This window comes from Parambassis ranga, chromosome 1 (assembly GCF_900634625.1).
Source record: "Parambassis ranga chromosome 1, fParRan2.1, whole genome shotgun sequence".
In the NCBI taxonomy this organism is placed as follows: Eukaryota; Metazoa; Chordata; class Actinopteri; family Ambassidae; genus Parambassis; species Parambassis ranga.
The window spans coordinates 22,961,453-22,988,031 of record NC_041022.1 but is presented as its reverse complement, the minus strand read 5'-3'; the positions used below and the strand labels follow the sequence as shown (position 1 = coordinate 22,988,031).

Below are 26,579 nucleotides of genomic sequence, written 5' to 3'. Positions count from 1 at the left end.
CAGTGTGTTTGATGCAGCCACTACAACGTGACTTTGTGACACAGTGACGGTCAGTAGATGTCTGTTTTTCCTCTGAGTCTCTGAACAAACATGTGTTTCAGCTGGAAAACAGCTTTTGATGGAGCTCTGATGCATCTGAGATCATTTATGAGAGGAAGAAGAGGGAAAAGGCGCTGCGCAGCGCGCGGACTCTCTGAGCTTTGGAGGCTCCAGCAACAAAGTGCAGCGATGATCAGAGCTGAACATGAGCTGGACATGAAGAGACACTGTCCGCTATCAGCTCCTCCACTGTCAGCCTGCAGCGCTGCTCCCACACTCAGTTTTACTCTTTTATCCACGCACAGAAAACACAAGTGGAAACATTCAGCCTGCACGGAGGAGGCAGGCTTGGATTGAGTCTCCACGGTTCTCATGCTGCGTTCAAGTACCGCCTCCTGCTCCGACCGTGTCATTACTGTTTTCTGACTCGTTGCGTTGCGACTACAAACAGACGGAAAATGGCAGAAGTAGCTCCAGCTCCAGCCGCCGCTCCGGCCAAAGCTCCCAAGAAGAAGGCCTCCAAGCCGAAGAAGTCCGGCCCCAGCGTCGGCGAGCTCATCGTCAAAGCTGTGGCCGCTTCCAAGGAGCGGAGCGGCGTGTCTGCAGCCGCCCTCAAGAAGGCTCTGGCTGCCGGAGGATACGATGTGGAGAAGAACAAGTCCCGCGTCAAGATCGCCATCAAGAGCCTGGTGGCTAAAGGGACCCTGGTCCAGACCAAGGGGACCGGGGCCTCCGGCTCCTTCAAGATGAACAAGAAGGCTGAGACCAAGGCCAAGCCCGCAAAGAAAGCCGCTCCTAAAGCCAAGAAGCCCGCAGCCGCTAAGAAACCCGCAGCAGCCAAGAAGGCGGCAGCAAAGAAACCAGCAGCTGCTAAGAAGTCCCCCAAGAAGGCCAAGAAGCCCGCAGCGGCCAAGAAAGTGGCCAAGAGCCCCAAGAAGGCCGCCAAGAGCCCCAAAAAGGCTGCAAAGAGCCCCAAGAAGGCCGCCAAGAGTCCCAAGAAGGTGGCTCCCAAAAAGGCCCCTGCAGCCAAGAAGGCCCCTGCAAAGAAGGCAGCCAAGCCCAAAGCCAAGAAGGCAGCACCCAAGAAGAAGTGAGCTGTGATGATCACTGCAAACACACAAAGGCTCTTTTAAGAGCCACCACAACATCCACAAAGAGCTCATCCTTGTGTGTAAACTTTATTTTAATTAGTACCTGTTTTTGCTCTTTTTTCAAAAACACACAAACATACAAAAATATTCACCGCAAAATCCACAAAAAACCATATATGAATCATACATCACCAATCACAATGCACAATGTATGAATCAGGTACCCACAGAAAGTGGGTAGTCAAAGCTGTGTAGTCAAACATACATGTTCTAGCAATTGATATTTTATATATATATTGATGCCACTTGATTTAATTATTTTTCAGGTTTATCTCCACATGAGTTTGCAAAGCATAAATCAGTCACCTACTGCATTTTAACTGAGTATGTTGCAACTAATCATTTCATTTAACACCTGCCTTTTATTCATGTATGTGCTGCTAGTAAAAATAATTTAACCACATATTAACTACAATATAATATCCATATGTAGATTTACCCATCATGTTTGTCATAAATAAAACTACACTAATCTAAATAGCTTAAATTAAAATATTGTGATTGTGCTTTATATGGGTTTGATAAAAACTAAGTACAACTGAAAATGTAAAAATCCAGGACATCAGCTCTTTATGTGAGAGTGTGTGGCTCTTAAAAGAGCCTTTGGGGGTTTGTGGGTCTCCGTGTTTACTTGGCTTTGACGGGCTTCTCGGTCTTCTTGGGCAGCAGCACGGCCTGGATGTTGGGCAGCACGCCGCCCTGAGCGATGGTCACTCCGCCCAGCAGCTTGTTGAGCTCCTCGTCGTTGCGCACAGCCAGCTGCAGGTGACGGGGGATGATACGGGTCTTCTTGTTGTCGCGGGCAGCGTTTCCAGCCAGCTCCAGGATCTCAGCGGTCAGGTACTCCAGCACAGCCGCCAGGTACACGGGAGCGCCGGCACCCACACGCTCTCCATAGTTACCTTTACGCAGCAGCCTGTGGACACGACCCACGGGGAACTGCAGCCCTGCACGAGAGGAGCGGGTCTTGGCCTTAGCTCTGGCTTTGCCACCGGTCTTTCCACGTCCACTCATTTTTAGATTATGTTCTATTTCGTATAGGCTTCGCCCTTTAAGGCTATCGCTAGTGGGTTTCATCCCTTCGCGCGCATGCGCAGCACTGAAAGATTTAATCACCGCCCACCTATTACGTGGGCCTCACCTCGGTCTCACCTCGAGTATAAATTGGACTGAGACCGGACAATCGGCTCCCATTTTTCTTCAGCGTAAGCTGCAGCACTAAGAGCAAGCTAAGAGCAAGCTAAGAGCGAGCTAAGAGCTAGCAATGACGAGCAATAGCGAGCAAGAACGAGCAAGAGAGTCCGCTAAGTCCTCGGATGGCATCAGGATCTGCCCGGTGTGCCAGATCGGCTTCATCATGAGCTTCGATCTGCATGCCCGTTGCGAATCCTGCCTTGGCCCGGAGCACGCCGGCCTGGCGCTAACTCCACTGGCAGCGTGCCCCTATTGCAAGCTCCTTCCCGAGGACGAGAGGCGGCGGAGAGCAGATGCTTTCACCGCTGCAGCGGACGCAACTTTTCCCGTGGCAGATGACTAACCGTTAGAGGACGCTATTGCTCTTTTTGCAGAAGGGTCGGAGTCGGACGACTCTGCCCCACCTTCACCACATTCTCCTCAAGTCGATCCCCCTCTCCGGATGGAGGGGCTGGATGATGATAAGGAGATGCCTGGGGTTCACTCGGGAGTCCCCGAGGTCCCCGCTTTAATCCTTTCTCCCTTGCCGGCAATAGGCGCTCTCGTCAGGGATCTTCCTCAAATGATTCAGCGTGCGGCAGCGCTCAGGAACCTGACGGTGCCGTCGGCCGAGGAAGTAATTCCTCGGGACGAGATGGGAGGGCGTTATGCTTCAGTACACGCGGCTAGACGGGACCCTGTCTGGCCACGTTTTCCTGCTATTGTGCCGTATCTGTCGGGGGCAGCGGCAGAACCTGGGAAAATAAAGGCGCCGGTCTCTACCTATTCTCCCATCACCAAGGTAGATGGGCTCACCGCCTCTGGTTTTCCTCCCGTCCCTCCCCTCGACCCCAGCCTCACATCTCTGTTTGGAGTCAGGGCCAACGTGCTGAGCGGACGCCGGCCAGCCCTGCCCTCCGGCAGAGATCAGCTGATCGCACGTTTCACTGACCGTTCTCATCAGTGTGCTTTTCAGATTAAAGCGGCAGCCAACAACATTTCTCTCCTGGCGTTTGCTATCACTAAGCTGACGGAGGATTCCGATCACCTTTCTGAGCAAGCCTTGGAGCTCGGCAACCTTGCCAGCGCCATCCTGAATCTGTGTGCATCAACTGCTGTCTGCGCGGCCCGGATCGCAGTGTGGCAACAGCTGATTCAGAGGAATATGTGGCTGCACCTGTCATCCCCCATTCCCGATGCTGTGAAGAAGGAGTTATTGGAGTGTCCCATCAGCTCGGACGGGCTGTTCGGTCCTCACCTTCAAGTGTTGGTGGATCACATGCAGAAAGCTTCTGAGGACGCAGAGAAAATTAAGAAGCATGTTGCTCGAGCCCAGCGCTCCTCTGGTCACTGGCGGGACCGCCGGGACCCGCGCCCCAGGCAGAGACGCCCCCCAGTACCTATGACGGCTGCGTCTCAGCCACAGCAACCACTACCTGCTTCTTTCAGTGCTCCACCGCCGTCTCACCCGGTGCCCGCGACGGCACCCCGAGGCAACAGACAGCGGCGGCCGGCATGCACTTGGTCTAACCCTCCTCTGCAGCCTCCCAGGAAGCAGCCCAAGAAACAGTGACGGTGCGGGGGGGATATGTGTGATATTGTTTGTAAGGATGTTGGGAGTGTTTCTCCCCGTTTTGAAATAAAACACGTACATCCTGTTGAGAGCAATCCTACAGCTCAGGCTGTCGCACACATGTCTCCCACACAGTGTGAGCCTGCAGTCTCTAACCTTTCGGTTACGATACAGCAGGAGCTCATATCACACAAGCAGCACGTCTCTCTGTCTTCACCTGTGCCTCTCTGATGAGCCGTCACACACACAGACGCTCTCAGCTTTGCACAGTCTCTCTCCTCCTCACTTACCAGTGAGCGGGGATGAGTCTCCCTCTCTGTGTCATAAGCCCTGTCTGTCAGCACAGCGGCACATAAATGACTTTTCTGACGCCGCTCCACATCTCTCGGGGATGGCAGCGTGCGCTGCGTCTATCCCACAGACACATGACTTGCCCTTTCGATCGGAGCCCCCCATGGGTTGCCATGGCAACGGCGGCAGGGGCTCAGACAAGGGGCGTCTCCGTAGTGGCGGCGGAGTGTCAGACAGGTGTACGCCCGCTTTCAGAGCGTTACTCAGAGTGGCGGCGCGTATGTTCCCTGGACAGATGGATGGACAGGCTGATCAGCAGAGGTTACACTCTACAGTTCGCCACAACACCTCCGCCCTTCAACGGCATTCTGGAGACAGTTCTCTCCTCCCCAGGCCAGCGTCAGGCTCTCCAGGCGGAACTGGAAGAGCTGCTGGTGAAGCGGGCGATTTCCAGGGTTCCGCGGGGACAGGAAAATCAGGGGTTTTACTCCCGTTATTTCCTGGTTCCGAAGAAGACAGGGGGAATGAGGCCCATTCTCGATCTGTCTTACTTCAACCAATCAATAATGAAAAGACCGTTTCACATGCTGACTGTGAATCAGCTGCTGGAATGTGTGCGTCAGGGAGATTGGCTCACATCCATAGACCTAAAAGACGCGTATTTCCACGTCCCCGTTGTTCCAAAACACAGGAGATACATGCGTTTCTCTTTTCTGGGGATCCAGTACGAGTACAATCGCCTTCCGTTCGGCTATTCTCTGGCTCCCCGGACTTTTTCAAAGTGTGTGGAGGCGGCGCTGCGGCCGCTACATATGTCAGGGATGAGAGTGCTGTTTTACCTGGACGACCTGCTGCTGCTGGCTCGGTCCAGAGAGGAAGCTGCGTCACACACAGAGCGGCTAGTGAGCCACCTGTCGAACCTGGGGTTTATGATAAACTGGGAAAAGAGTTCCCCAGTCCCTGCTCAGACGGTGATTTATCTGGGGGTGGAGCTGAACACAGCCGTGATGAGAGCGCGGCTCTCACAGCAGAGAGTGGAGGCGCTGACGGCGCTTCTCCATCGTGTGTCACCTGGCAGCGTTGTGACAGCGCTCTCCATCATGCAGCTGTTGGGCATGATGTCAGCGGGTCATGCCGTAGTTCCTCTGGGACTGCTTCATATGAGACGACTGCAGAGATGGTTCATCCGTTTGCGCATCGATCCCGTACATCAACGGAGACGCATGGTGTCGGTGCCTCCCTCCGTAAGTCCCGATCTTTCTTATTGGAGGAATCGACAGGTCCTGTCGGAAGGTGTGCCTCTGGGAAGGGCAGTGTCACACATCTCAGTGTTCACAGACGCATCTCTGTCAGGATGGGGAGGAACGTGTCTGTCTCAGGTGGTGGGAGGACGGTGGCCGGCGCGCCCGTCACTCCACATAAACGCGCTGGAGCTTCTCACCGTGTGGAAAGTGATCCAGCATTTCGCCCATGTACTGCAGAATCAGCATGTTCTGATTCACACAGACAACAGAGCAGCAGCGGCATACATAAATCGACAGGGAGGAGTGCGCTCCGCCCAGTTGTTAAACATAGCCAGACGGCTGCTGCGCTGGGCGCACACACACCTTCTCTCTATCAGAGCGGTGTACGTCCCAGGTGTACTGAACAAAGGAGCGGATGTGATGTCGAGGGGAGGTCCTCGTTCCGGGGATTGGAGTCTCCATCCCGATCTGGCCGGGCAGATCTGGAGCAGGTTCGGAAGAGCGCAAGTGGATCTGTTTTCCAGACGCGAGAATGCGCTGTGCGCTCTGTGGTTTTCTCTGAGCGCACGGGACAATCCTCCACTGGGAGTGGATGCTTTTGCGCATCGACCGTGGCCCAGGATGCTTCTATATGCGTTTCCTCCAGTCACACTTATCCCTCAGTTTCTGGACAGAGTGAGAGTGGAGCAGCTGTCGGCCATTTTAGTGGCGCCAGTGCGCACGAATGCGTCGTGGTTTCCCTGCCTACAGCAGATGTTATCAGGCAGTCCGTGGGAACTACCCTGGCGCGGGGACGCGCTCTCACAGGCAGGAGGAGCGATCAGGAGCTATCCCATAATAGGCCAGCGGCTGTGGGTCTGGCCGCTGAACGGGAGCGCCTAGAGAGACTGGGTCTCTCCCGCGAGGTTGTGGGGACTATCCAGGGTGCTAGAGCTGAGTCTACCAGAGCCTCTTACTCTGCAAAATGGTCTGCTTTCCAGCAGTGGTGCATTGACAGGAGTGTGGATTCCACCAGCTGCCCCCTGCCTCTTGTGTTGTCTTTTCTCCAGCGGTTGCTGGACAGAGGCTTGGCTTTTAGTACAATTAAAGCCTACGCGGCTGCGGTGTCTGCCTGTCATGAGGGTTTTGGTGACAGAACAGTTTTTAGCCATCCTTTAACAAAGCGTTTTTTGAAGGGAGTGCGGAGACACAGGCCTGTGTCCCGCTCCTTTGCTCCCCAGTGGGATTTGGCGTTAGTTTTACGCGCACTAACCAGGGCGCCCTTTGAGCCCCTGGATACAGTTTCACTGAAGTTTGTGTCTCTTAAAGCTGCTTTGTTGTTGGCTTTAACATCTGCAAAGAGAGTCAGTGATTTATCTGCCCTCTCTGTGGCCCCCTCCTGCCTCAGGATTCAGGGGGATGGCAGTTCAGCTGTATTGCGTCCTAATCCGACGTTTATACCTAAGAGCATCACTAGCTCTTTCAGATCCAGGGTGATAACGTTGGATGGTTTTTTCCCTCCTCCTCACAGTTCTGATGAGGAGAGGACATCTCATCTTCTCTGTCCGGTGCGCGCGTTGTCCTGTTATGTGGCGCGCACAGCTGCTGTGCGCCGCACGCAGCGTCTGTTTGTGCATTACAGAGTTCAGTCTTTGGGTCTTCCTTTGTCTGCTCAGCGCCTGTCACACTGGCTGTGTGAGGCGATCTCACAGGCATATCTGTCATCTGATGCTGTCCCTCCAGACAGGATCAGGGCACATTCCACCAGGGGGATCTCATCCTCTGCGGCTTTGCACAGAGGGATGACAGTGGCTGATATCTGCTCTGCAGCATCCTGGTCCTCCCCCTGTTCATTTGTGCGTTTTTATCTGCGGGATGTTTCTGGGTTATCCATGACCCGCGCTGTTCTGGGTTTTTTGTCAGAATGAGCTGTGCTGTGTTCCTCCTCCCGGCCTGTTGGCGGGTGGGGCACGTCTCTCTCCCTGTGCTTCCTTCCTCTGTTTTTTCGGCACATGGTGATTGTGTGACTACACTGCTGTGTTATTGTTTCAGTGTAGTGATCAGGCAGGTGTGTGGTTATGCTTGTGGTACCGTACGGACCCAGTGAGGCATGGACTACATCCTGCTTCGCCTTTAACCCACTAGCGATAGCCTTAAAGGGCGAAGCCTATACGAAATAGAACGTTGGTTACGTATTGTAACCCCAGATTCTATGAGTATAGGCGCAGCCCTTTAAGCTGTGGGCCTCACTGGTTCCTATTTTTGGCTGAAGAAAAAGCCGTTTTTTATTTGGGAGCCGATTGTCCGGTCTCAGTCCAATTTATACTCGAGGTGAGACCGAGGTGAGGCCCACGTAATAGGTGGGCGGTGATTAAATCTTTCAGTGCTGCGCATGCGCGCGAAGGGATGAAACCCACTAGCGATAGCCTTAAAGGGCTGCGCCTATACTCATAGAATCTGGGGTTACAATACGTAACCAACGTTTTCTCGTGCGTTAACTCAGAGAAACTGTGTCTGAGGAAGCTCAGCCTCTCCTTTATATGTATCAGAGCGTGCAGACACTTCCTCACAGCCAACCAGAGGACTGGTTTCAGCGGAGCAGCAGCAGGGGGGCCGCTCTCCATTTCAGCGGGAGATTTGAACAGACTGTTCTCCAATAAGCAGCGCAGCTTCAGGCGCGAGGCCGCTCCTCTAGGCGGGCTGAGCTCCACGAGGAGCCGCTGACCAATCAGGATCCGGAGGTCTGAAGCAGCGTCACAGCTTCACAGCCGGTCCCACACTTTAAGAGGCGCGCGTCTTCTCTTTCATTTTACATTTTTCTGTTGCTCAGAGAAAGAAGAAATGGCAAGAACCAAGCAGACCGCCCGTAAATCCACCGGAGGCAAAGCCCCCAGAAAGCAGCTGGCCACCAAGGCTGCCCGTAAGAGCGCCCCGGCCACCGGCGGCGTCAAGAAGCCTCACCGTTACAGGCCCGGTACCGTGGCTCTGAGAGAGATCCGTCGCTACCAGAAATCCACCGAGCTGCTGATCCGCAAGCTGCCCTTCCAGCGCCTGGTCAGAGAGATCGCTCAGGACTTCAAGACCGACCTGCGCTTCCAGAGCTCCGCTGTCATGGCTCTGCAGGAGGCCAGCGAGGCTTACCTGGTCGGCCTGTTCGAGGACACCAACCTGTGCGCCATCCACGCCAAGAGGGTCACCATCATGCCCAAAGACATCCAGCTGGCCCGCCGCATCCGCGGAGAGAGAGCTTAAAGTGTCTGCGGCTCCACAAACAACAACAACGGCTCTTTTAAGAGCCACCTCACTCTGTTTAGGAGCGTGATCCTTATTTTTAAAACAAAAAAAAAACACAACCAGTACTATTGAAATTATACATTATGTGTTACAACATGACCACACGTCCACAGTTGTATTGTTTATTCCACATATTGCTGGCCTTCAGATTCAGTCATGTTAAAAAAATCACTTCATAGTCTGACTTCTTACAGTGTTCAGCATTGTGGCTGATGCGAAGCTTCTCCTGCTTCAGTACAAACATGACCTCCCTGACACTTCCAACTGGGTATGTGCTGCCAAAGCCCACTACTGTTGGGCTCTTACACACACAGTATTCACTAGGACAAAGTGGCACTATACATGTTTGGAAATCATTTTTTAAATATACGTGTGTGTGTGTGTGTGTGTGTGTGTGTGTGTGTGTGTGTGTATAATTATTTGCTTCCCTGGATGTAGTATTTAATTTCCTCTGCACAGGTGTCCAGAGCTGGCTCTGGCCACCATGGTGTCCTAGTCAGGACTATGGTTTACAGTACTGTTTGTTAATTATTGGGCTAAAAGGTGTATGTTGTTTTGAAAAGTTTGTCGCCACGGGCAAAATACTGATTACTGGATTCAGTTGCATTTTTAACCCTAATTAAAAAATCTGGGCTACTTTAATAATCCCTGAGGTGAATTGTACATATTTATGAGTTGGGCTATGAGGGTTATGAGATTAAACCTTGTTTCGAACCACGGCTGTTGAATCCTCACCCCTCTCTGCTCTGCTCTGTAGCAATACCCCCTCCAGCAGGAGGCGCCCTAGGCAAACACCTATGTCACCTATGCCAAGAGCTGGCTCTGCAGGTGTCCATTACCTCAGTAAGTGTGAAAAAAGGGGAAAAAACATTGTAAGTATTAGAAAAATAGTTTTTAATTTTCAGAAAATGTAACTTGCAGTGATAGCAAATGTAAATGTTAAAATATAGGTAAATAGTGAATGGAATACTTTGGTATGTGAAGCTTTTGCAGTGTGACTATAATAAACATACACTCATGTTTTGTTCATTCATTTTTTGTTGACTGTGCTGTACACTGCACATGAATCTTCATTTTCATCACACCTTGTTCTGTGGAGGGAAAAACAAAGCGTTCAGTCAATTAACACAGTGACTATTTCCACGGGAGATGAGCTGCTCACCTGGAGGCAGCACTAGGCCTGTCAAATTTGACAGCACTGTATTCAGTGACATCATCCTCTTCCTCTGTTTGTCTGCATGGTGGAGCTCGCTTTGGGATGTTGGAGTACACAGGGTCTGCCTGATACAAGCAGATGGTGCTGTAGAGAAGCTCGTCTTGCTGTTCTGTTGGTTGCTTTTCTGGAGCAGCTGATTGAGCATGATGTACTGCACTGATGTTTAGCTGAGGGGATAAAAGCTACACTTAGCACATGTTGATAAAGTTTCTCAAGATGCTTAGTCATTTTCATTCAAGAGGCTGAAGTGAGGCGTCTGGACTTGTAGAGTTTGTTGAAGATGTTTCTCTGCTCCTCCAAGCAGCTTCTTCAGCTCTAACTGTCTGGTGGGTAAACAGGTTTATATGTGGGGGAGGACCTCAGTGGGTGGATCTTTGGCAATAAATGTCTCCATACTTACCTGTGTTGGTCATGACTGTCTATTAAAGCTCAGGCATGTCTAGCGACTGGCTCACGATTGTCCTTGCTGTGAACATGTGACTAGTAAAGTGCACTAAACTAACGTTTGCTTCTGCACCTGGCCTTTCTCACCTCTGCTCTGTTGGTATCTCTCTCTCCACTTTGATGCTGTTGTTTGAAGCACTGTTTCCTTCTGGATAGAAAAAGGAAGTGAATAACTTGGTTGAGCTCACAAGTTTAGAAAACTGATAACAATGTATGAACATAGATTTGTTACCTAATCAATAGAAGCACAGTGAGGACTATGGCAGCCAGGAGAAACACACTGGTTATTCCTGTAGCTGTAGACTTCCACACACCTGGATAATCAGAAGGAGATAGTGATAATGTTTAAAATAAATGGGCATGTGTGGGTTACTATGGTTACCTTTGACTGTGATCAGATGTAAGGAGGAGTTCTGACGCCCTCTGCTGTTCTGGGCTTCACAGTAATAACTGCCACTGTGTTCAGCTCTAGTCTCGGTGATGGTGAATTTCTGTCCTGATGCTTTTGGCGAGTCTTCATCCTCCTTGTACCAGGTGTAGTTAGCTGCTGGGTTAGCATTGCTGCTACAGGTCAGAGTCAGTGACTGTCCCTCCACTATCTCAGCAGAGGGACTCACTGACACAGAGGGAAGCCTCGGGACATCTGGAGGAGATAAAGATGAATCACATAATAACAGGTGAATGTGAGAATGTAAGTGTATCACCAGATACATTGAAATACTGCTTTCCATCATTGTGCTAAATGTATATTCTCTTTTCTGCGCAAATACATTCAACTACTTTAAAAATAAAAATGTGGCTTATTTTAGTGTCCTAGTTATGGGTGAATTTTTTTTTTATTTTTTCAAGCCTGTGTTAAAAGGTTTAGCTATATTTGGTAAACAAGTTTTTTTTAAATTTTTGTAATTCCAAACATTATTTACTTTAAAAATCTCTTTGCTTACACTGAACGTCTAAGAAAACATATGTAGAGGTGCTCCGTCGATATTTATTCTGCGACTCGCAGGAGTAGTTCCCTCTGTCCTCAGAGCTGATGGAGGTGAAATGATAATCTCTTGATGATCCTAGAGGAAGTGGCTGTTCGTTCTTGTACCAGGTGTAGTTAGCTGGTGGGTTAGCATCACCGCTACAGGTCAGAGTCACTGAATTTCCCTCCACTATGTCAGCAAAGGGACTCACTGATACAGAGGGGGTCTCTGGACCATCTGGAAGACAGTATTTGTATGATTGGAGGTGTGTTTGTGATCAACAATATCACCATACAGTCTCTTTTTAGGTTCAGTTCGTACTCACATTGCACATTAATGAAGACATATTCTGATGCTCTCTCACCAAGCTCATTCTCAGCTGTACAGCGATAATTTCCAGTGTCTGAAGCCTGGATGGAACTGAAGACAAGCTGTGTCTCTTTACAGAGCAGTGTTTGGTTCCCTTTGTACCAGGTGTGTTTAGCTGCGGGGTTAGCATCACTTCTACAGGTTAGAGTCACTGAGCTGCCATTCATAATGTCACCAGAGGGACTCGTCCGCACTAAGGTAACCATTGGAGCATCTGGAGGATATCAGACAATACAATAATACTTTAATGCTACAGCATTAAATGATCAGAGCAGTTTTACTTTGTTCTTGCTCATCATGTCATTTATGTTATTGTTTTAGAATTAATCTTGCTGAGTATAAATTATGGACAGTATGAAAATGATAGGAAATAGAATAGAATAAAGTTTTTATTCATCCCAAGTTCGTACACTTCTGTGGCCAGAAGTCTATTCCTCCAACATGCTGCACATGGCACTGTGCCTGGTGGATGTAGCCAGAGGTGGAGGAAGTACTGCAGCTTGGTACTTAAGTAAAAGTACAAATACCTAGCAAAATATATACTTAAGTAAAATTAGAAGCGCTACATCAACGATCCTATCTTAAGTAAAAGTCTTCAGTACTTTTAAATGTACTTAAAGTATTAAAAGTAAAAGTACATCACATTAAAGTACTCCCAGAGGTGGGACCAAGTCACTGTTTTGCAAGTCACAAGTCCCTAGTCTTTGTCCTCAAGTCCCGAGTCAATCTTGGCAAGTCTGAGTCAAGTCTAAAGTCCTTAACTTTGAATTTCGAGTCATTTCAAGTGAGAAACAGAGCAATAAAATATTGAATCGACAGCTCATGTATACTTTTAAATCAGCAGTATATTTCTCACACATTTGAGTAAGACAAGGACAAATGAAGTCACAAGCTGTGTAAAAGCTTAAATTTGAAATATATGTGATGACATTTAATTTCTATAGCACTATAATAAGGATCATAATATCAATTTTAGTCTTTTTTAAAAGAGCAAAGGTTAGTCAGTCATGTGTATAGGATAAGGCTGTAATATGAAAACTCACTATAACATCTGTACAAGAACTAATAGAAAATAGTAAATCACTTATAGTCATGCATAAAATGCATTTAAAAACACAGTTTGCTCCTCATATTATCAATACTTCAACAGTGTGTTCATCAAATATTGGGACAGAATGCATTTTGATGTTTTGGCTACTTTAATAACTGACAGACAGAGTGTTGATAATCAAAGCATGCACAGTGTATCCTCTGCATGCATCTGTCTGTGTGTCTACATCATTCAGGCTGTGATGTGCGGCAGCAGTACTCTGTTTCCATTTGGCAGTAACATATGAACTGGATGACACACACAGCACATCCATGCAGTGTTGTGAACATAAGCCATAGCCATAAGCTGTTAGCTGAGCATTAGCTCGCCAGCTCTAATTACCATTCTGAACGTCGAACAAACTTGGAAGTTGTTGTGGCTCGGGGTATCTTGCTATGCTATCTATGCTCATCTAGGTAATGTGTCCTGTTGCTTCTTTTGTCCATGCACTGTCCATATGGTCCTCTTGATGACACAGGTTTTTGCTTGCCATAACAAGGGACATTACTGGTGTCATGGGCATAGGCTCCAATTCCATGGGGGAGCACCCACGTGTGCAAGCCTACACTTGTCATTGATTTGCTGTAATGACCACTCCCCCGCTACCTATCAATGCATTGTGATGTCAGATAAACTGCCAAAAAAGCTGGAGGGTAACTTGCTGATACAACTAGCGTAGTGGTTGATTTAGCCAAAAAATTGACAAATCTGAGATAAAAATACCAAAAATACCCACCGACATGACACCAACAGTGGTGGTGCTTTGCCTGGTAGTCAGTCACATATACCATTGCCTGGGCTGTTCAGCTCACAGCTGACCTGCTGTGCCTCTTTTTTTTCTGCACTGCAGAGGGAGCGAGGCAGGATTTTTCTGGTCACTTTGATATGTACAAAATGTTTTGATTGTTTTGGACTTCTTTTGTTTTAGTTGCTTTGTTTTCATGTATCCTTTTGTCATGTATTAGCCCTGTCTCTTGTTCTTTCGCGACTAAGTGTTGTTTTTAGAGTTTGATTAATCTGTTACTATATTTGTATTATGACAACTTGTGTTAAATAAAATAAACATTATTTGGGTTATTAATAGACCATCTCTTGCCCCCAGCTTAATGATATGTACAGTATATAGGGATCTGCAATTTCCGCATTGTGGGACAAATAAAGCTTTTCTTAATCTTATTCTCTGATGGGATTAACTATATAATACCTAGTAGGGAGAAATACTTCCTGGAGTGAAACTCTTATTAGGTGTATTCCATCTGCAGCCACTCACATTAGCAATAATAAACATCAAGCTGTGTTAACACTGGCATTTTGTTTGTATATTTGTAAAGTAAACTCACACACTGCAGCGGAGTGATGATCCATGAAGGCACAGGAATAGGTGTCTGTACGATCAACCTGTTTGCTGTAGGAAGAAGATGTTTCTCCATTAATCATGTTGTTATTCTTGTACCACACGAAGGAGGAATGACCAGGAGGAAGACAGCTGCTGTGACAAATCAGCTTTGGACCAGTAGGAGACCAGATGACCTGCACCTGTACATCTGGATTTATGAACACATACTAGATATTATTATATACATATTTCAGCAGCACACACAGTATGTTGGTCATGCATGTGAAGGTCTGTAAAACACATAAACTGTACCTGTGACAGTCAGAGTTGTTCCAGGTAAACTACTCCCCCATTTAAAGTTTGTTGTTGTGAACATGAACTTATACTCAGCTGAATCTCTCTCTGTCAGGTCTCTGATCCTCAGAGTGGAGCGTCGCTGATAGGTCCAGGACTCTGGTTCAAAAACCTCAACATGACCTCCATACTGGTTTGTCTTGAGGTCCCACTGTGAGTATGGATTGGAACGGAACCAGAACTTTGACTGAATAGAATAACCCTTGTACATGCATGTAATGTCCACTGATGAGCCTTTGAATGCACAGATGCTTCTCTTAGTGTAAGTTACTTTGTTGCATGGATCACCACGGACACCTGAAAATGAAATATTTTCAAATGTTACATCAGAAATGTAGATTTCACTCAAATAAAGGTGGAATTAGCTTATGTTGAAGCAAGACTGTGGGGTGAACTCACACACTAGAGGAGAATGGTATCCATTTATAGCACAGGAAACACTGTCTTTAGTCGTATAATCTGAATAATGATTGTCATTAGTCTCCTTTCCATTCTTGTACCAGGTGTAGTGAGAATTGGGAGGTATACAGCTGCTGACACACTTCATCTCTGACCATCGGCTTATGTCCACTTTAACACCTTGTCAAGAAACACAAATATCAGTTTAGACAATATACACATGTAAGAGATACACTGTTGTCCAAGAGAACTGTTACCTGTGACAGACAAAGTGACCCCAGGTGATCCAGTATATTTCCCATCAGGACAGTTTGTTATGAACCTGAACTTGTACTCAGCCGAGTCACTCTCTCTCAGGTCTGTGATTCTCAGAGTGCAGGCTTTGTCACCACAGTGGTAGTTCACACGTCCTGCATACTTTGAGTCCGCTCTCAGATCCAAGGCTTCCCAATACTGCGTTCTGAACCAAAATGCTTTTTCAACTGTTGTATGACAGCCGTTCATCCTGTGTGGGTATGTGTAGGTGCAGTCTATTTCTACTGTTGATCCTTCTACAGCACAGATCTCAGTAGAAGTGTAAGTCACTCTCCATCCAACCTGACTCTGAACCACTGTAACAGAAAGAATATCACATTTCTAACAAGTGCCATCCAGCACCATCACAACAACAAAAACAAAAAGTTTTATTTTATAAAGGTTGTATCTCTGGAAACATGTGAAAACAAGATTAATGCTTAAACAAATCATAAAGCAGCTGAACGGCTTGACACCACATTTATAGTTATAACACATCAGTGCACTTTGGGTGTGGGCAGTGGGCTGTTTCCTGTCTTTTGTTGTATGAAGTGCAGATAAAATGTTGATGTGAAACTCTTTATTACCAGTATGAGTAAATATGTATCTTGACAATGCTCCAGAAACAGCGCACTGAAACGCAAACGGTGAAAACACGTGGTGTATGATAATATCTATCTATATCTACACACACACACACACACACACACACACACACACATATATATATTCATAAACATCAAAGTTAGGAGGGATGTCCCGATCAGGTTTTTTTGCCTTTGAGTCCGAGTCCGAGTCATTTGATTTTGAGTATCTGCCGATACCGAGTCCCGATCCGATACTTTCAAGATTCTCCATAAGATTAATAAACTTTAATTTCTAAAGAACATTTAACACTGGAAAGGCCCCCAATCATCAACATTATTATTATTATTATTGTTGTTATTATTAATGATATTAATATTCATGTTGATATTATTATTATTATGAGTAGTGGTAGGCCTATTACCATAGCTTATCTGAGCATAGTCAATGGAGTTAAGTCAAACCAACTAGCACGTCATGAGCAACAGAGAGCCAAACAACACCACTCTCTGGGAGTGGGCTCACCTGTGTGCACATGTGCTTGTGTGCGCACGCGTTTGCGTTTGCATGTGTGTATGCGCATCAGGCCGCTGCAGACAGCTGCAGTGAATTTTACAAACGCCACCATGTAGACAGAAACACATAGAAACTGACAGCAGAGATGGCACCAGAGGACTGGGCAAGAGAACTAGAATGGGTGGCGCTGCAGCGAGTGCCGCCAGTGAGAAGGCAGAGAACTTCACTCGTACAACGCGGACTCTCTCTGATAGCACGTTGTGTACATGAGCATGTTTGGTGTCGTGGTGAATTGTGGCAAAGTGTTGAAACGGTGTTGAGCAGCTTCACAGCTCTCTGTGTCGCTGTAACGTCCAAGCCCTGCAGCGCTGTGACGCACCGTGGCGACGCCGACAGCGAGCTGACCGTGGTCTGCTCAGAACATCCCGTAAACATTACACAATGAGTTAAAAAAATAACAACTACCTGTTGGTTTGACACATTTTAAGACAGAAGCCTTTATACGCTACGACGCGCCCATTTAATTTATCGTGCAATTAATTGATTTATTGTTTATCGCGACAGGCCTAGTCATAGCCACCCTGCACTGAAGGCGTTAACTTTGAGAGCCCTAATAAATATATATCCGAGTCCTGATCGGGAGGTAACAGCCGATTTCGATCGAGTCTGAAATCACGTAATCGGGCCCGATTTCCGATCATGTGATCGGATCGGGACATCCCCATAATAACTATAATGTAATAAATAAGCAGATGTTCAGTACCTGACACAGAGACAATGAAGACGAGTCCACTCACAGCTGCTGCTGGACTCATGGCTGCTCTACTGCAGTGCACTGCTCACAAGGCTGAAACAATCTGAACCCTTCCTTCCTCTTTAATTTGTCATCAGACCATAACATATGAAAATCTGCACAGCCCCAGCATGAAAGATTAAAATAGAATATCAACAGAGTGCTGCAGGAACAAGTCCTAACACCGAAAATATACATTTTAGCGCTTCTAATTATCTTGTCCCAATATCAGTGAGAATGTTTTAGATTAGATTCTCAAAGTAATGTCCTATTGTATGTCATACAAATCAGTAAATACCTTACTAATGATTTTATTGTTTGTACAGGTCATAAAACAGACTACAGAGGCCAGAGACAGTGAATATCATGAGAATGAACAGGTCATGCGCCCAGATATACAAGGCGGATTACTGGAAGGACAATTTATACAGTATATGGCTCTATGGGATGAGCATGTGCATATACATGTCTTCTACCGTCAGGGTACAAAAGCTTAATAGTACAGCTAATGCAAAGGTTAAAATGTTCCTTTTGGTCTGAAAAGATGTGTCTACTTCCTAAGTGATGTTCTGAAGTTGATTAGAATGCATGAAAATTTTGTTTTGATGACAACAACAGTTGTGGTTATTGTGCTGATTCTTGCAGCTGCAGTAAAGTGTTGCTGCTTCCTGTGTGCTCTGTGGCTGTGAATCAAAGAACAGAACACTGACTGTTATGTGTAACTGTAAAACATGACTTCCTTGTTGTCCCAGACAGTCATGAAGTTATGTAGCCAAACGGCCCAGAAGATGAAATGAAAAAAAAAAAAAGAAAAAAATAGCTTAGAGTAGGATATAATGTAATATTTATTCATTCCAATAAAAAATAATTTAGAATCAGTGCCATCAAAGGTTGCTCTAAAAATTAACAACTAATGTGTGACTGTCAGAACTTATTGTATACAGACATGTATCACTAAATGCCTTGTTTGCATTAGCACCTTTTAGCTAACCGATGTCATCAGTCTTATTTAAGCATCTCACAAAAATCACGGGTGTCTAACATAAGAACATCACGTTGTTACACAATGTGGTATTACAACAAAGATCAGTGGCCTGACAAACTGGTCAGGGAGCTGACTTTGATCTACATGTGTGTTGTGACATGTGTGTTGTTACAATGTCAAGTCGCCATGGTTAACATGGTTATGTGTACATTCATGTTGTTCTCACACACTTCTGGTTTTTGCAGACTGTGCTGTACAGACCAGACGGATCTTCAATATCATGGTGAAATCTTAATGTGAAAAAGACAAGACACACAAGAATTTATGATTAGAAGCGAACTAACAATATTAAGACCATTAGGCAAGCAGAGATTTATGCAAGAGGAGAGCAAATAAAAGGACTCACGCAGCAGTGCCATTTGTAAATCTGACAACAGAGTACTCCACATCTTCCTCCTCTTCCTTCAGTCTGTGCTGAGCTTGTGTGATGTTGGAGTAGAGGGAATCCTCCTGGTTCTTACAGAACTGTACACTGGAATAGACAATTTCATCCTGCTGCTCTGCTGAGAGGGAGTAACTTCCTGATCCCACATGATGCTGAAGGGTTAAAAATTCAAATGTCAAAAGTAGTCAGATCCTCAAGTAGCCAGCATGATTGGACTCCAACACAGGGTGACCATATAGAATGTATACAGTCTATCTATAAGATGTAAACTCTTCTATCTCACCTGTCTGTTGCTGTCTGGTCTTTCTCTGGACTCTGAGCTGTGTTTCATGGACCTCTTTCTTCTGGATAGAACAATGAATAATGGAATCAGTGAAACAACTGGCTGGATCTGGGATGCATTACTGAATGCACAGTGACATTAAACTCACCTAATCAACAAGAAGGCTGACAGGATTATGATAAGAGCCAGAAGAAGAGCAGTGATTGAACCAGCAGCTGCTGATGACAGTGAACCTGTAAAAAATTGATCAAATACAGACGACTAGTTATGACATTACAGAATGTGGAGCACGTGGTCTTCTAAACATGGGACATGAAAGCCTCTTTCTAACAGGGAAGCCTGTGCTTGTATCACACTGGTCACTGGTCTGTGTCTGTGGATTAGTTTGTATCATGTATCATCCTTGCAGACGCCTTCTGCATCTCCAACCATTGTCAGACAAATTTACACAAAACATCACAATTGTACATAAATCAACCACAGCCAGGTGTCACAAAAGAGTCTGTTGTTGCCACATGCAAATAGACATTCACATTCACATTAGAGGTTTAGAAAAATGGATAATACTGGGTGGTCTATCAGAATGCACTAGGATAGCCACTCCTAATGCAGTCATAGTGTGAACATTTCTCATTAAAATGGCACACAGTTACCTTTGACTGTGATCAGATGTAAGGAGGAGTTCTGACGTCCTCTGCTGTTCTGGGCTTCACAGTAATAACTGCCACTGTGTTCAGCTCTAGTCTCAGTGATGGTGAAGTTCTGTCCTGATGCTTTTGGCGAGTCTTCATCCTCCTTGTACCAGGTGTAGTTAGCTGCTGGGTTAGCATTGCTGCTACAGGTCAGAGTCAGTGACTGTCCCTCCACTATGTCAGCAGAGGGACTCACTGACACAGAGGGAAGCTTTGGAGGATCTAGAGAACAGGAACAATTCTTCAGTATTTGACTGGGATCCTGTTTTTAACTGTTTTAGTGAGTGTAGAGTGATGTTAGTGTTCATCCTGAATGTATTACAACTGCTAGAGACCTTTCTTACTAAATGCTGACTTCATTACGCTCACAAAGACAATTTGGCAGGTATGATGTTTAGCGTATTCCTTAGATTTTGGTTACGGTACTTACGCCAAACATCTAAGAATAAAGATGGAGACTTCTTCCTCCCATGTTTATTCTCAGACAGACAGGAGTAGCTCCCTCTGTCCTCAGAGCTGATGGAGGTGAAATGATGAACTCCTTCAAGTCCTTCAAACACTCTTTGGTTCCCCTTGTACCAGGTGTAGTTAGCTGCTGGGTTAGCATCACTTCTACAGGTCAGAGTCACTGAATGTCCCTCCTCTATCTCAGCAGAAGGACTCACTGATACAAAGGGAAGCCTCGGGGCATCTGGACAAGATGTAGGAAGAACAAATGTGAACTTGGGGTAGATCACTTAGGCTACATGTGTTGTAATCAAGTTGAAAACCCTTCACAGTAGAGATGAACTGTAAAGAAGTTGAATCTCACTCACATGTCACATTAATAGAAGTGTAATTTGATGACCTCAGGCCCAGCTCAGTCTCAGCTGTGCAGTAATACTCTGCAGAGATTGAGGCCTGGATGGACCTGAAGACGAGCTGTGGACCTTTATTGACCAGTGTTTGGTCCCCCTTGTACCAGGTGTAGTTAGCTGCTGGGTTAGCACCACTGCTACAGGTCAGAGTCAGTGACTGTCCCTCCTCTATCTCAGCAGAGGGACTCACTGACACAGAGGGAATCTTTGGAGCATCTAGAAAATAGGATAGTCAGATTAATATGGATTTTTTTTTTACCTGTAACAAATCTATATTTCCAATGAGACATAAAAACAATAAGCTTTTCTTCATTGCTGTTTTGATACCCTCCATGGTTCATCAGCATCTAAATGTGATCTCAAATTCTCTCATGAGAGCATGGTCTTAGGGCTGCTGTTTTTCATGTTCTTGTTTTTGGGTGGTGAGTCAACTACTGCTGCATACAACATGTCACTGTCAGTCTTTGAATATTGTGGTGGCAACATGTGCATGAACACATGGAGCGTTTGGTTCAGTAACATTTATGTTAAAGGGTGACTAGGACATGTTTGGTTCAGGCTTCCCTCTGTTTTTTAGGGAGCCCCTCTGGTCACATGGTAAAAAACATAAATAAATTGTGGCCACAAATTAGGTGTAACATGCACACAAAATACTAATTTGTGCAAATGAATTAGTATTAATATTAGTATATACTAATAATATTATTATTCGTATTATTAGGACAAATATGTAATATAATATAGGACAAAGGCTCCAGTGACCCCTACCAGCATCAAAGGGGTCAGTGTGGAGGTGGTGGAGGAGTACAAATACCTGGGAATGTACTTGGACCCCATATTACCCCACGTAATATGTTGCGCATAATTTATTAAATCAAACAAGGAGCAACTAAATAAAACAACCAAACGCAAACCATACTAAATTATTCCAAAAAACACCATAACGAACAACAGAATGAAATCTACACACTGCAGCCTCGGCGACGGGACCAAACGGGAACAGGAGGGGAAAACTGCAGGTGTTAAAAAGGAGCGGAAGCAGTCTGAGTGTAAGGGGCATAAACAGACTCATCAAAATCAACAGAATCATTAGGAAGGCCGGCCATGTTGTAGGAGAGGACCTGGACTCTTTGACAGAGGTGTGTGGGAGGAGGACTGTACTGGACTGTCCCTCTCACCCGCTCCACACTGCGCTGACCAGCTACAGGAGCTCGTTCAGCAACAGACCCCGACTCTCACGATGCACCACTGAGAGACACAGGAAGTCATTCCTGCCTGTCTCAATTAAACTACTGAACTCTGAACTGTAACAGTCACTCAGACACTGTACATTCATCCTGGTACAGTCATGTCATGCTTTTTACTATGTAAAGGTTTTTATACAATAGTAAATATGTTTCTTCTTCTTTAGATACAACTGAGGGATTTAACTGCTATCTAGGTATTTAGATATTTATTATATATTTCAATTTCATCTTTGGTTTCTATTTGTCTGTAACAAAAAACTATTTCCCCTCTGGGATAAATAAAGGAATTCTGATAGCAATAGTAATAGTAATAGTATTTTGTGCACACATTTTATCTAATTCGTGGCCACAATTTATTTATTTATTTATTTATTTTTTGACCATGTCAGCAGAAGGGCTCTGTAGTTTTTAAGGCATTTTGGTGACAATTGATGGGGATCACTCAGCTAAAGACTGAATATGCTTCTGTGTTACACCTATGCAGACACTTCATCACTGCTTATGTCCTTGTGAGCATGTGCCACAGGTTGTTAGTCAGCAGATGACTCTGTGGAGAGTTTCTCTTTGTGCTCTTCTTGTATTTCAGAAATATTATTATTATTATTATTATTATTATTATTATTATTATTATTATTATTATTATTATTATTATTAAGAGATGTGTATGCTGAATAATGCCTTCAATGTACCTTATACTGACAACATGAAGTAAACTCACAAAGTGAAGGAGAGCGATGATTCTCGTGTCCTCTGAAAGCACAGGAGACCACGTCTCCAGGATAAAAGCGGTCTGTATATGTAGAAGTTTGAGTCATGCTTCTCTGTTCATTCCTGAACCAGATGAAGGAAAGACGACCAGCTGGACTGCAGCTGCTGACACACTTCAGCTCTGCCTCAGTGTACCCCGGATGGTCTGATATTATTCTGCTCACCTGCACCTGCAGAGCTAGATTTAAGAAACAGATTTGACTGAACACCAAAACAATATTTAAAAAGCAGCTGCAGGGTTGAACTGTACCTGTGACAGTCAGAGTTGTTCCAGGTAAACTACTCCCCCATTCAGACCACTGTGTTTTGAACTTGAACTTATACTCAGCTGAATCTCTCTCTGTCAGGTCTCTGATTGTCAGAGTGGAGCGTCCTATCTCTGGTCCAAGAACCTCAACACGTCCTTCATACTGGGAGACTTCTTTGAGATCCTGCTGTAAGTGAGACCACTGATAGCCACGGAACCAGAACTTTGACTGTATTTGATCATGATGACTGTAAGTAGAAGAAATGTCCACCGTTGAGCCTCTGGGGGCGCAGATGCTCCTTTTACTGTAATTGACTCTGTTGCATGAATGACCTTGAACACCTGAAAGATAATGGCTTTGTAAGCTGTGCATGTTTCCACTGAGCTGGTGGTGATGGTGTTGCGTTACTCTAACTCACACACTGAAGGAGAAGGGACGTCCTCACGTCCTTTAACAGCACATATATAGCTGTCCAAAGGATTCAAGTGGTTTGGATACAAATACACATTATTTCTCTTCTGTAAAATCTGTTCATTTTTGTACCAGATGTAGGAAGAAGTATGTGGCAGCACACAACTGCTTTCACACCTCAGATAAGCATATGAAGTTCCTCCATATACCTTCACCTGGAGAGCTGATCATGTGCAGAAATACCAGAGAAGTTATTTGTCAATATGCAAACCTACACAGACAGACATGTTCTGAATGTTGTGTGCTACATATTGAAGGACAGTGTTACCTGTGACAGTCAGTGTGACTCCAGGTGAACCAGTATATTTCCCCCCTGGTTGGTTTGTTATGAACCTGAACATGTATTCAGCTGAGTCACTCTTTCTCAGGTTTGTAATTTTCATAGAGCAGCTTCTCCACAGAAAGGTATACGTCACACGTCCTCTATACTGAGGGTCTGTTGTCAGATCATCAGGTTCCTGTTTCTTTTTCCCACTTTCAGTGAACCAGACTTTCCTCTTCACAGTCGTTGAGGGACTCTTTATCCATGATGGGTATGTGTAGCTGCAGCCTATTTCCACCTCAGATCCTTCTAATGCGCAGATCTCAGTAGGTCTGTAAGTCACTCCATAATCACCGTAACCCTGCACCACTGTAACACAGAGAACATCAGAAACCAAAACCAGCTCAAAGAGTGTTTCATCAGCAGTTTAAAGATTTTTCTTTCTTTCTTTCTTTCTTTCTTTCTTCTCGCTCAAATCACACTAAGCAAAGCAAACTAACTGTGAAGTATTCAAAAAAACTGTGACTGTGCCTCATGCCTTCATGTTTTATGACAAGCTTTTGAAGGTTTAAGTTGAAAGCATGATGACAAAAGATTAACAACACTGTTCCAGTCATACTTATCAGTCAAATTTCTATGTAAATTAACTAAACACAAATCTCTTACGCTACTGTGACGTGCAGTTAAGAATGACAGAATCAGAGTTGTCTCTTTGCACATTACACAGATCATCCAGCAACAACCATAAATGATGATCTGCTAGATACGCTACATGAATTCTGCTCTCTACCTGTCAGGGAAGCACAAACCCAGACTTTTCTCCCTGAATAACTGTGACTATCCAATCTACATCTCTTTGTTTACACTGCAGCAAGGTTCAGAGGTAGAGGGGGAAACCTCAGGACTGTTCAATATATTATTATAGGCTCGTGGACCCATTATTAATATACAAATACAGACTAATGATTCATGGTTCTTTCACTGTTACATGATTTCTGGTGGTTTATTTATCCTTTATACTATAACCATATACTCTACTTAATGTTGGTTAGTTTCATTTAGACTGTAAAAAACTGTAGATATAGAAATATGAAAGGAATATACATAAACAGTACCTGTCATGGAGAGAAGGAAGATAAATCCTGTCATTGCAGTCAAAGCCATTGCTGTTCTTCACACCTTTGTGTAATCACATCAGATTATGGACTACACCAGATGTGTCTTCAGCACTACTTTTCTTCAGTAAGAGGAGGATGCGGTGGAAGATTTTTCTGTCTTAGGTTAGAAAAGTTGTTGAGCCGCTCTTCCTTCCTCTTTACATTGTTAATATGCATGAACAGGCAGACTTCACCCACTGGAATGAGGAAACAGCTCTTACTTGTACTCTGTGTGGATTCATTTATTGATCACTGTAGTTTATAGAAGCATCAATGTGTCTTCTTTTAAACCGGTCCAGTTTATTTACAGTGGCTGAGACAGTATGTACAGCACTGTAATGTGGCTGCATTGCATCAAATGTAAGAGCAAATGTAAAGACAAGTGATTTTGTATCTCAGTCAGAATAATAAACCCTTCAAAATAAGAGCATCGCCGTTACAGTTTAACAGAAGCTCTTCATGTACGGTGCTGTTGACTTGAAAAATAATACCATATGTTTAGGAAAAAGAAGATACATACTAACTATCTACTAGTGGGAGGAAACTAGGGGCAGAGGTCATCAGGCCAAGTAGCCTGATGGCCTTAGGAACTTCAGGCTTAAAGGCCTAGGCAAAACTATGGCAATGCCACCACGCTCTTTTAGTACCCTTGTGTGGTGGAACAGTGTCATAATTGCCAGGAACAGAGGCAGCACGTAGCAATCCCAGTGAGCAGCAGAGTTCACTTTAATCTTCAACCTCATCTTCGGAACAACTAGCAGGGTCAACCCAGGGATCTAAAGAAGTCATATGGTGTTAACTTGTGTTATGTAGCCAGGAGTTGCTTTCTCTCTCACTTCCCTCTCGTCTCCCTCCCTCCTGCTTCTTTCTGTGTATGTTCGCGGGTGTTGTTTCCATACCCCATGCGCCTCCTCCTCCTGCTCAGGGTGGACACCCAGACGCGACCACACATTGTGTAGTTGACCAATTGCGTGCAGCTTAAACAGAAAAAAAAAATGGCTCCGATCATCACATAAAAGAGCCGGTCCTATAGGACCTATACGACTGACACATCACTAGTAGGGGGCTTATCTATAAGAAAGACACACTGTGTCTGCCAAAAGGTGGAGGATAAAAATGCAACATATAATAGGACCTACAATTGAATCCTGTGGTACACCACCAGCAGTGTGGTCAGTAGAAGATGTGTGATTACCTTTAGTGACTGCAAAGGTTCATTCTAAAAGACACCAATAAAAGTGATCAAGGACAGGGTCTTGATGCTCACTGATGATGTTTGATGATGGTCATTTAAAATGTTAGAATGTAACGTATCAAAAGTAGTGCTCAGAACTACACCAAATAAAACAGAGGTCTCTCCTCTGTCATCAGATAAAAGAAGGGCAGTTTCTGTGCTGTGCAAAGATCTCAACCAGGTTGAAAGTTCACAAATGTTTCATTTTGGCACATAAAAACTGAACATTGGTAGAAACTATATATAAAAACATTAAATATAAAAGGGAAGTTTTAAAATAGTTCTAAAATTAATAAAAAGGAAGGATCAAGAGGATGTTTCATTAAAGGAAGTGACATGATTCAAAACAGAGGGGGAATTAAAGAGCTATAATGAAGGGACTCGCACAGTCAAAGACTTCTCTGAGACATTTTTTTGGAAAGAACATGACCCAGACTAAAGCAACCACATGCAGTCTCTGCATGATTCCAGCTAAAAAGTGAAATCAATTTAACATAACTATAATTCAAAGGGCTTTCCTGCAAGTATTTTTGTTTTTGTTTTTTATGCATCGGACACAACTAAATCCAGCCATGTCTGACAGGAATAAAAAATTGAAGTGAGGACAGGATACAAACATTCAGCGCCATACAACCCTGTCTTGGGGGGACAGCTGTGCATGACGGTTGTGGGCAGTGGGCTGTTTCCTGTGTCTTTTGTTGTATGAAGTGCAGATAAAATGTTGATGTGAAACTCTTCATTACCAGTATGAGTCGTCTTGAATATGTGTATCTTGACAATGTTCCAGAAATAGCGCACTGAAAGACAAACGGTGAAAACACG

The 26,579-nt window shown here is 45.1% G+C and overlaps 5 protein-coding genes across 7 annotated transcripts; 2 read left to right on the top strand and 3 right to left on the bottom strand.

Annotated features, from left to right (window-relative positions):
* The first annotated feature begins 470 nt into the window (after positions 1-470).
* On the top strand, positions 471-1,353 carry LOC114439956 (histone H1-like). Its single transcript, XM_028412173.1, has one exon. The coding sequence runs from the start codon at positions 498-500 to the stop codon at positions 1,131-1,133; it is 636 nt and encodes a 211-aa protein (XP_028267974.1). The 5' UTR covers positions 471-497; the 3' UTR covers positions 1,134-1,353.
* Positions 1,354-1,809: 456 nt separating this feature from the next.
* Positions 1,810-2,204, bottom strand: LOC114440230 (histone H2A). Of its 2 annotated transcripts, XM_028412571.1 has the most exons (2): positions 2,124-2,204; positions 1,810-2,018 (listed from the first exon to the last, which is right to left on the bottom strand). In XM_028412571.1, the coding sequence occupies exons 1-2, from the start codon at positions 2,202-2,204 to the stop codon at positions 1,818-1,820; spliced, it is 282 nt and encodes a 93-aa protein (XP_028268372.1). In that variant the 3' UTR covers positions 1,810-1,817. The 2 variants fall into 2 exon arrangements, with proteins under 2 accessions (XP_028268372.1, XP_028268365.1); XM_028412564.1 differs by having other exon boundaries at positions 1,810-2,204.
* A 6,080-nt stretch (positions 2,205-8,284) lies between these two features.
* LOC114440150 (histone H3) lies at positions 8,285-8,702 on the top strand. Its single transcript, XM_028412450.1, has one exon. The coding sequence runs from the start codon at positions 8,292-8,294 to the stop codon at positions 8,700-8,702; it is 411 nt and encodes a 136-aa protein (XP_028268251.1). The 5' UTR covers positions 8,285-8,291.
* Positions 8,703-9,774: 1,072 nt separating this feature from the next.
* LOC114429461 (B-cell receptor CD22-like) lies at positions 9,775-17,172 on the bottom strand. Its single transcript, XM_028398303.1, has 12 exons — positions 17,079-17,172; positions 15,178-15,531; positions 14,921-15,100; positions 14,480-14,818; positions 14,172-14,375; positions 11,737-11,955; positions 11,349-11,609; positions 10,787-11,047; positions 10,637-10,718; positions 10,492-10,552; positions 9,907-10,127; positions 9,775-9,835 (listed from the first exon to the last, which is right to left on the bottom strand). Exons 1-12 carry the CDS (start codon positions 17,128-17,130, stop codon positions 9,775-9,777), a joined length of 2,295 nt encoding a protein of 764 aa, XP_028254104.1. The 5' UTR covers positions 17,131-17,172.
* A 341-nt stretch (positions 17,173-17,513) lies between these two features.
* LOC114438880 (B-cell receptor CD22-like) lies at positions 17,514-24,629 on the bottom strand. Of its 2 annotated transcripts, XM_028410518.1 has the most exons (12): positions 24,482-24,629; positions 23,373-23,735; positions 23,052-23,267; positions 22,636-22,974; positions 22,336-22,563; positions 20,329-20,586; positions 19,944-20,204; positions 19,475-19,735; positions 18,970-19,054; positions 18,822-18,882; positions 18,500-18,690; positions 17,514-18,383 (listed from the first exon to the last, which is right to left on the bottom strand). In XM_028410518.1, exons 1-12 carry the CDS (start codon positions 24,528-24,530, stop codon positions 18,305-18,307), a joined length of 2,391 nt encoding a protein of 796 aa, XP_028266319.1. In that variant the 5' UTR covers positions 24,531-24,629; the 3' UTR covers positions 17,514-18,304. The 2 variants fall into 2 exon arrangements, with proteins under 2 accessions (XP_028266319.1, XP_028266312.1); XM_028410511.1 differs by having other exon boundaries at positions 22,336-22,974.
* Between the last annotated feature and the right edge of the window lie 1,950 nt (positions 24,630-26,579).

What these genes read in the sequence shown, in the direction of transcription:
- LOC114440150 (XM_028412450.1), top strand. Translation starts at nt 8,292, where the DNA reads ATGGCAAGAACCAAGCAGACCGCCCGTAAATCCACCGGAGGCAAAGCC.
- LOC114438880 (XM_028410511.1), bottom strand. Translation starts at nt 24,530, where the DNA reads ATGGCTTTGACTGCAATGACAGGATTTATCTTCCTTCTCTCCATGACA. An exon ending in CGTCCCTTCTCCTTCAGTGT is followed by an intron (nt 22,975 to 23,051) that starts GTGAGTTAGAGT and finishes ATTATCTTTCAG; the next exon opens with GTGTTCAAGGTCATTCATGC. An exon ending in ACATCTGATCACAGTCAAAG is followed by an intron (nt 19,055 to 19,474) that starts GTAACTGTGTGC and finishes AATTTTTTACAG; the next exon opens with GTTCACTGTCATCAGCAGCT.
- LOC114440230 (XM_028412564.1), bottom strand. Translation starts at nt 2,204, where the DNA reads ATGAGTGGACGTGGAAAGACCGGTGGCAAAGCCAGAGCTAAGGCCAAG.
- LOC114439956 (XM_028412173.1), top strand. Translation starts at nt 498, where the DNA reads ATGGCAGAAGTAGCTCCAGCTCCAGCCGCCGCTCCGGCCAAAGCTCCC.
- LOC114429461 (XM_028398303.1), bottom strand. Translation starts at nt 17,130, where the DNA reads ATGAGTCCAGCAGCAGCTGTGAGTGGACTCGTCTTCATTGTCTCTGTG. An exon ending in TCATCACTCCGCTGCAGTGT is followed by an intron (nt 11,956 to 14,171) that starts GTGAGTTTACTT and finishes GATATCCTCCAG; the next exon opens with ATGCTCCAATGGTTACCTTA. An exon ending in ACATCTGATCACAGTCAAAG is followed by an intron (nt 10,719 to 10,786) that starts GTAACCATAGTA and finishes CTGATTATCCAG; the next exon opens with GTGTGTGGAAGTCTACAGCT.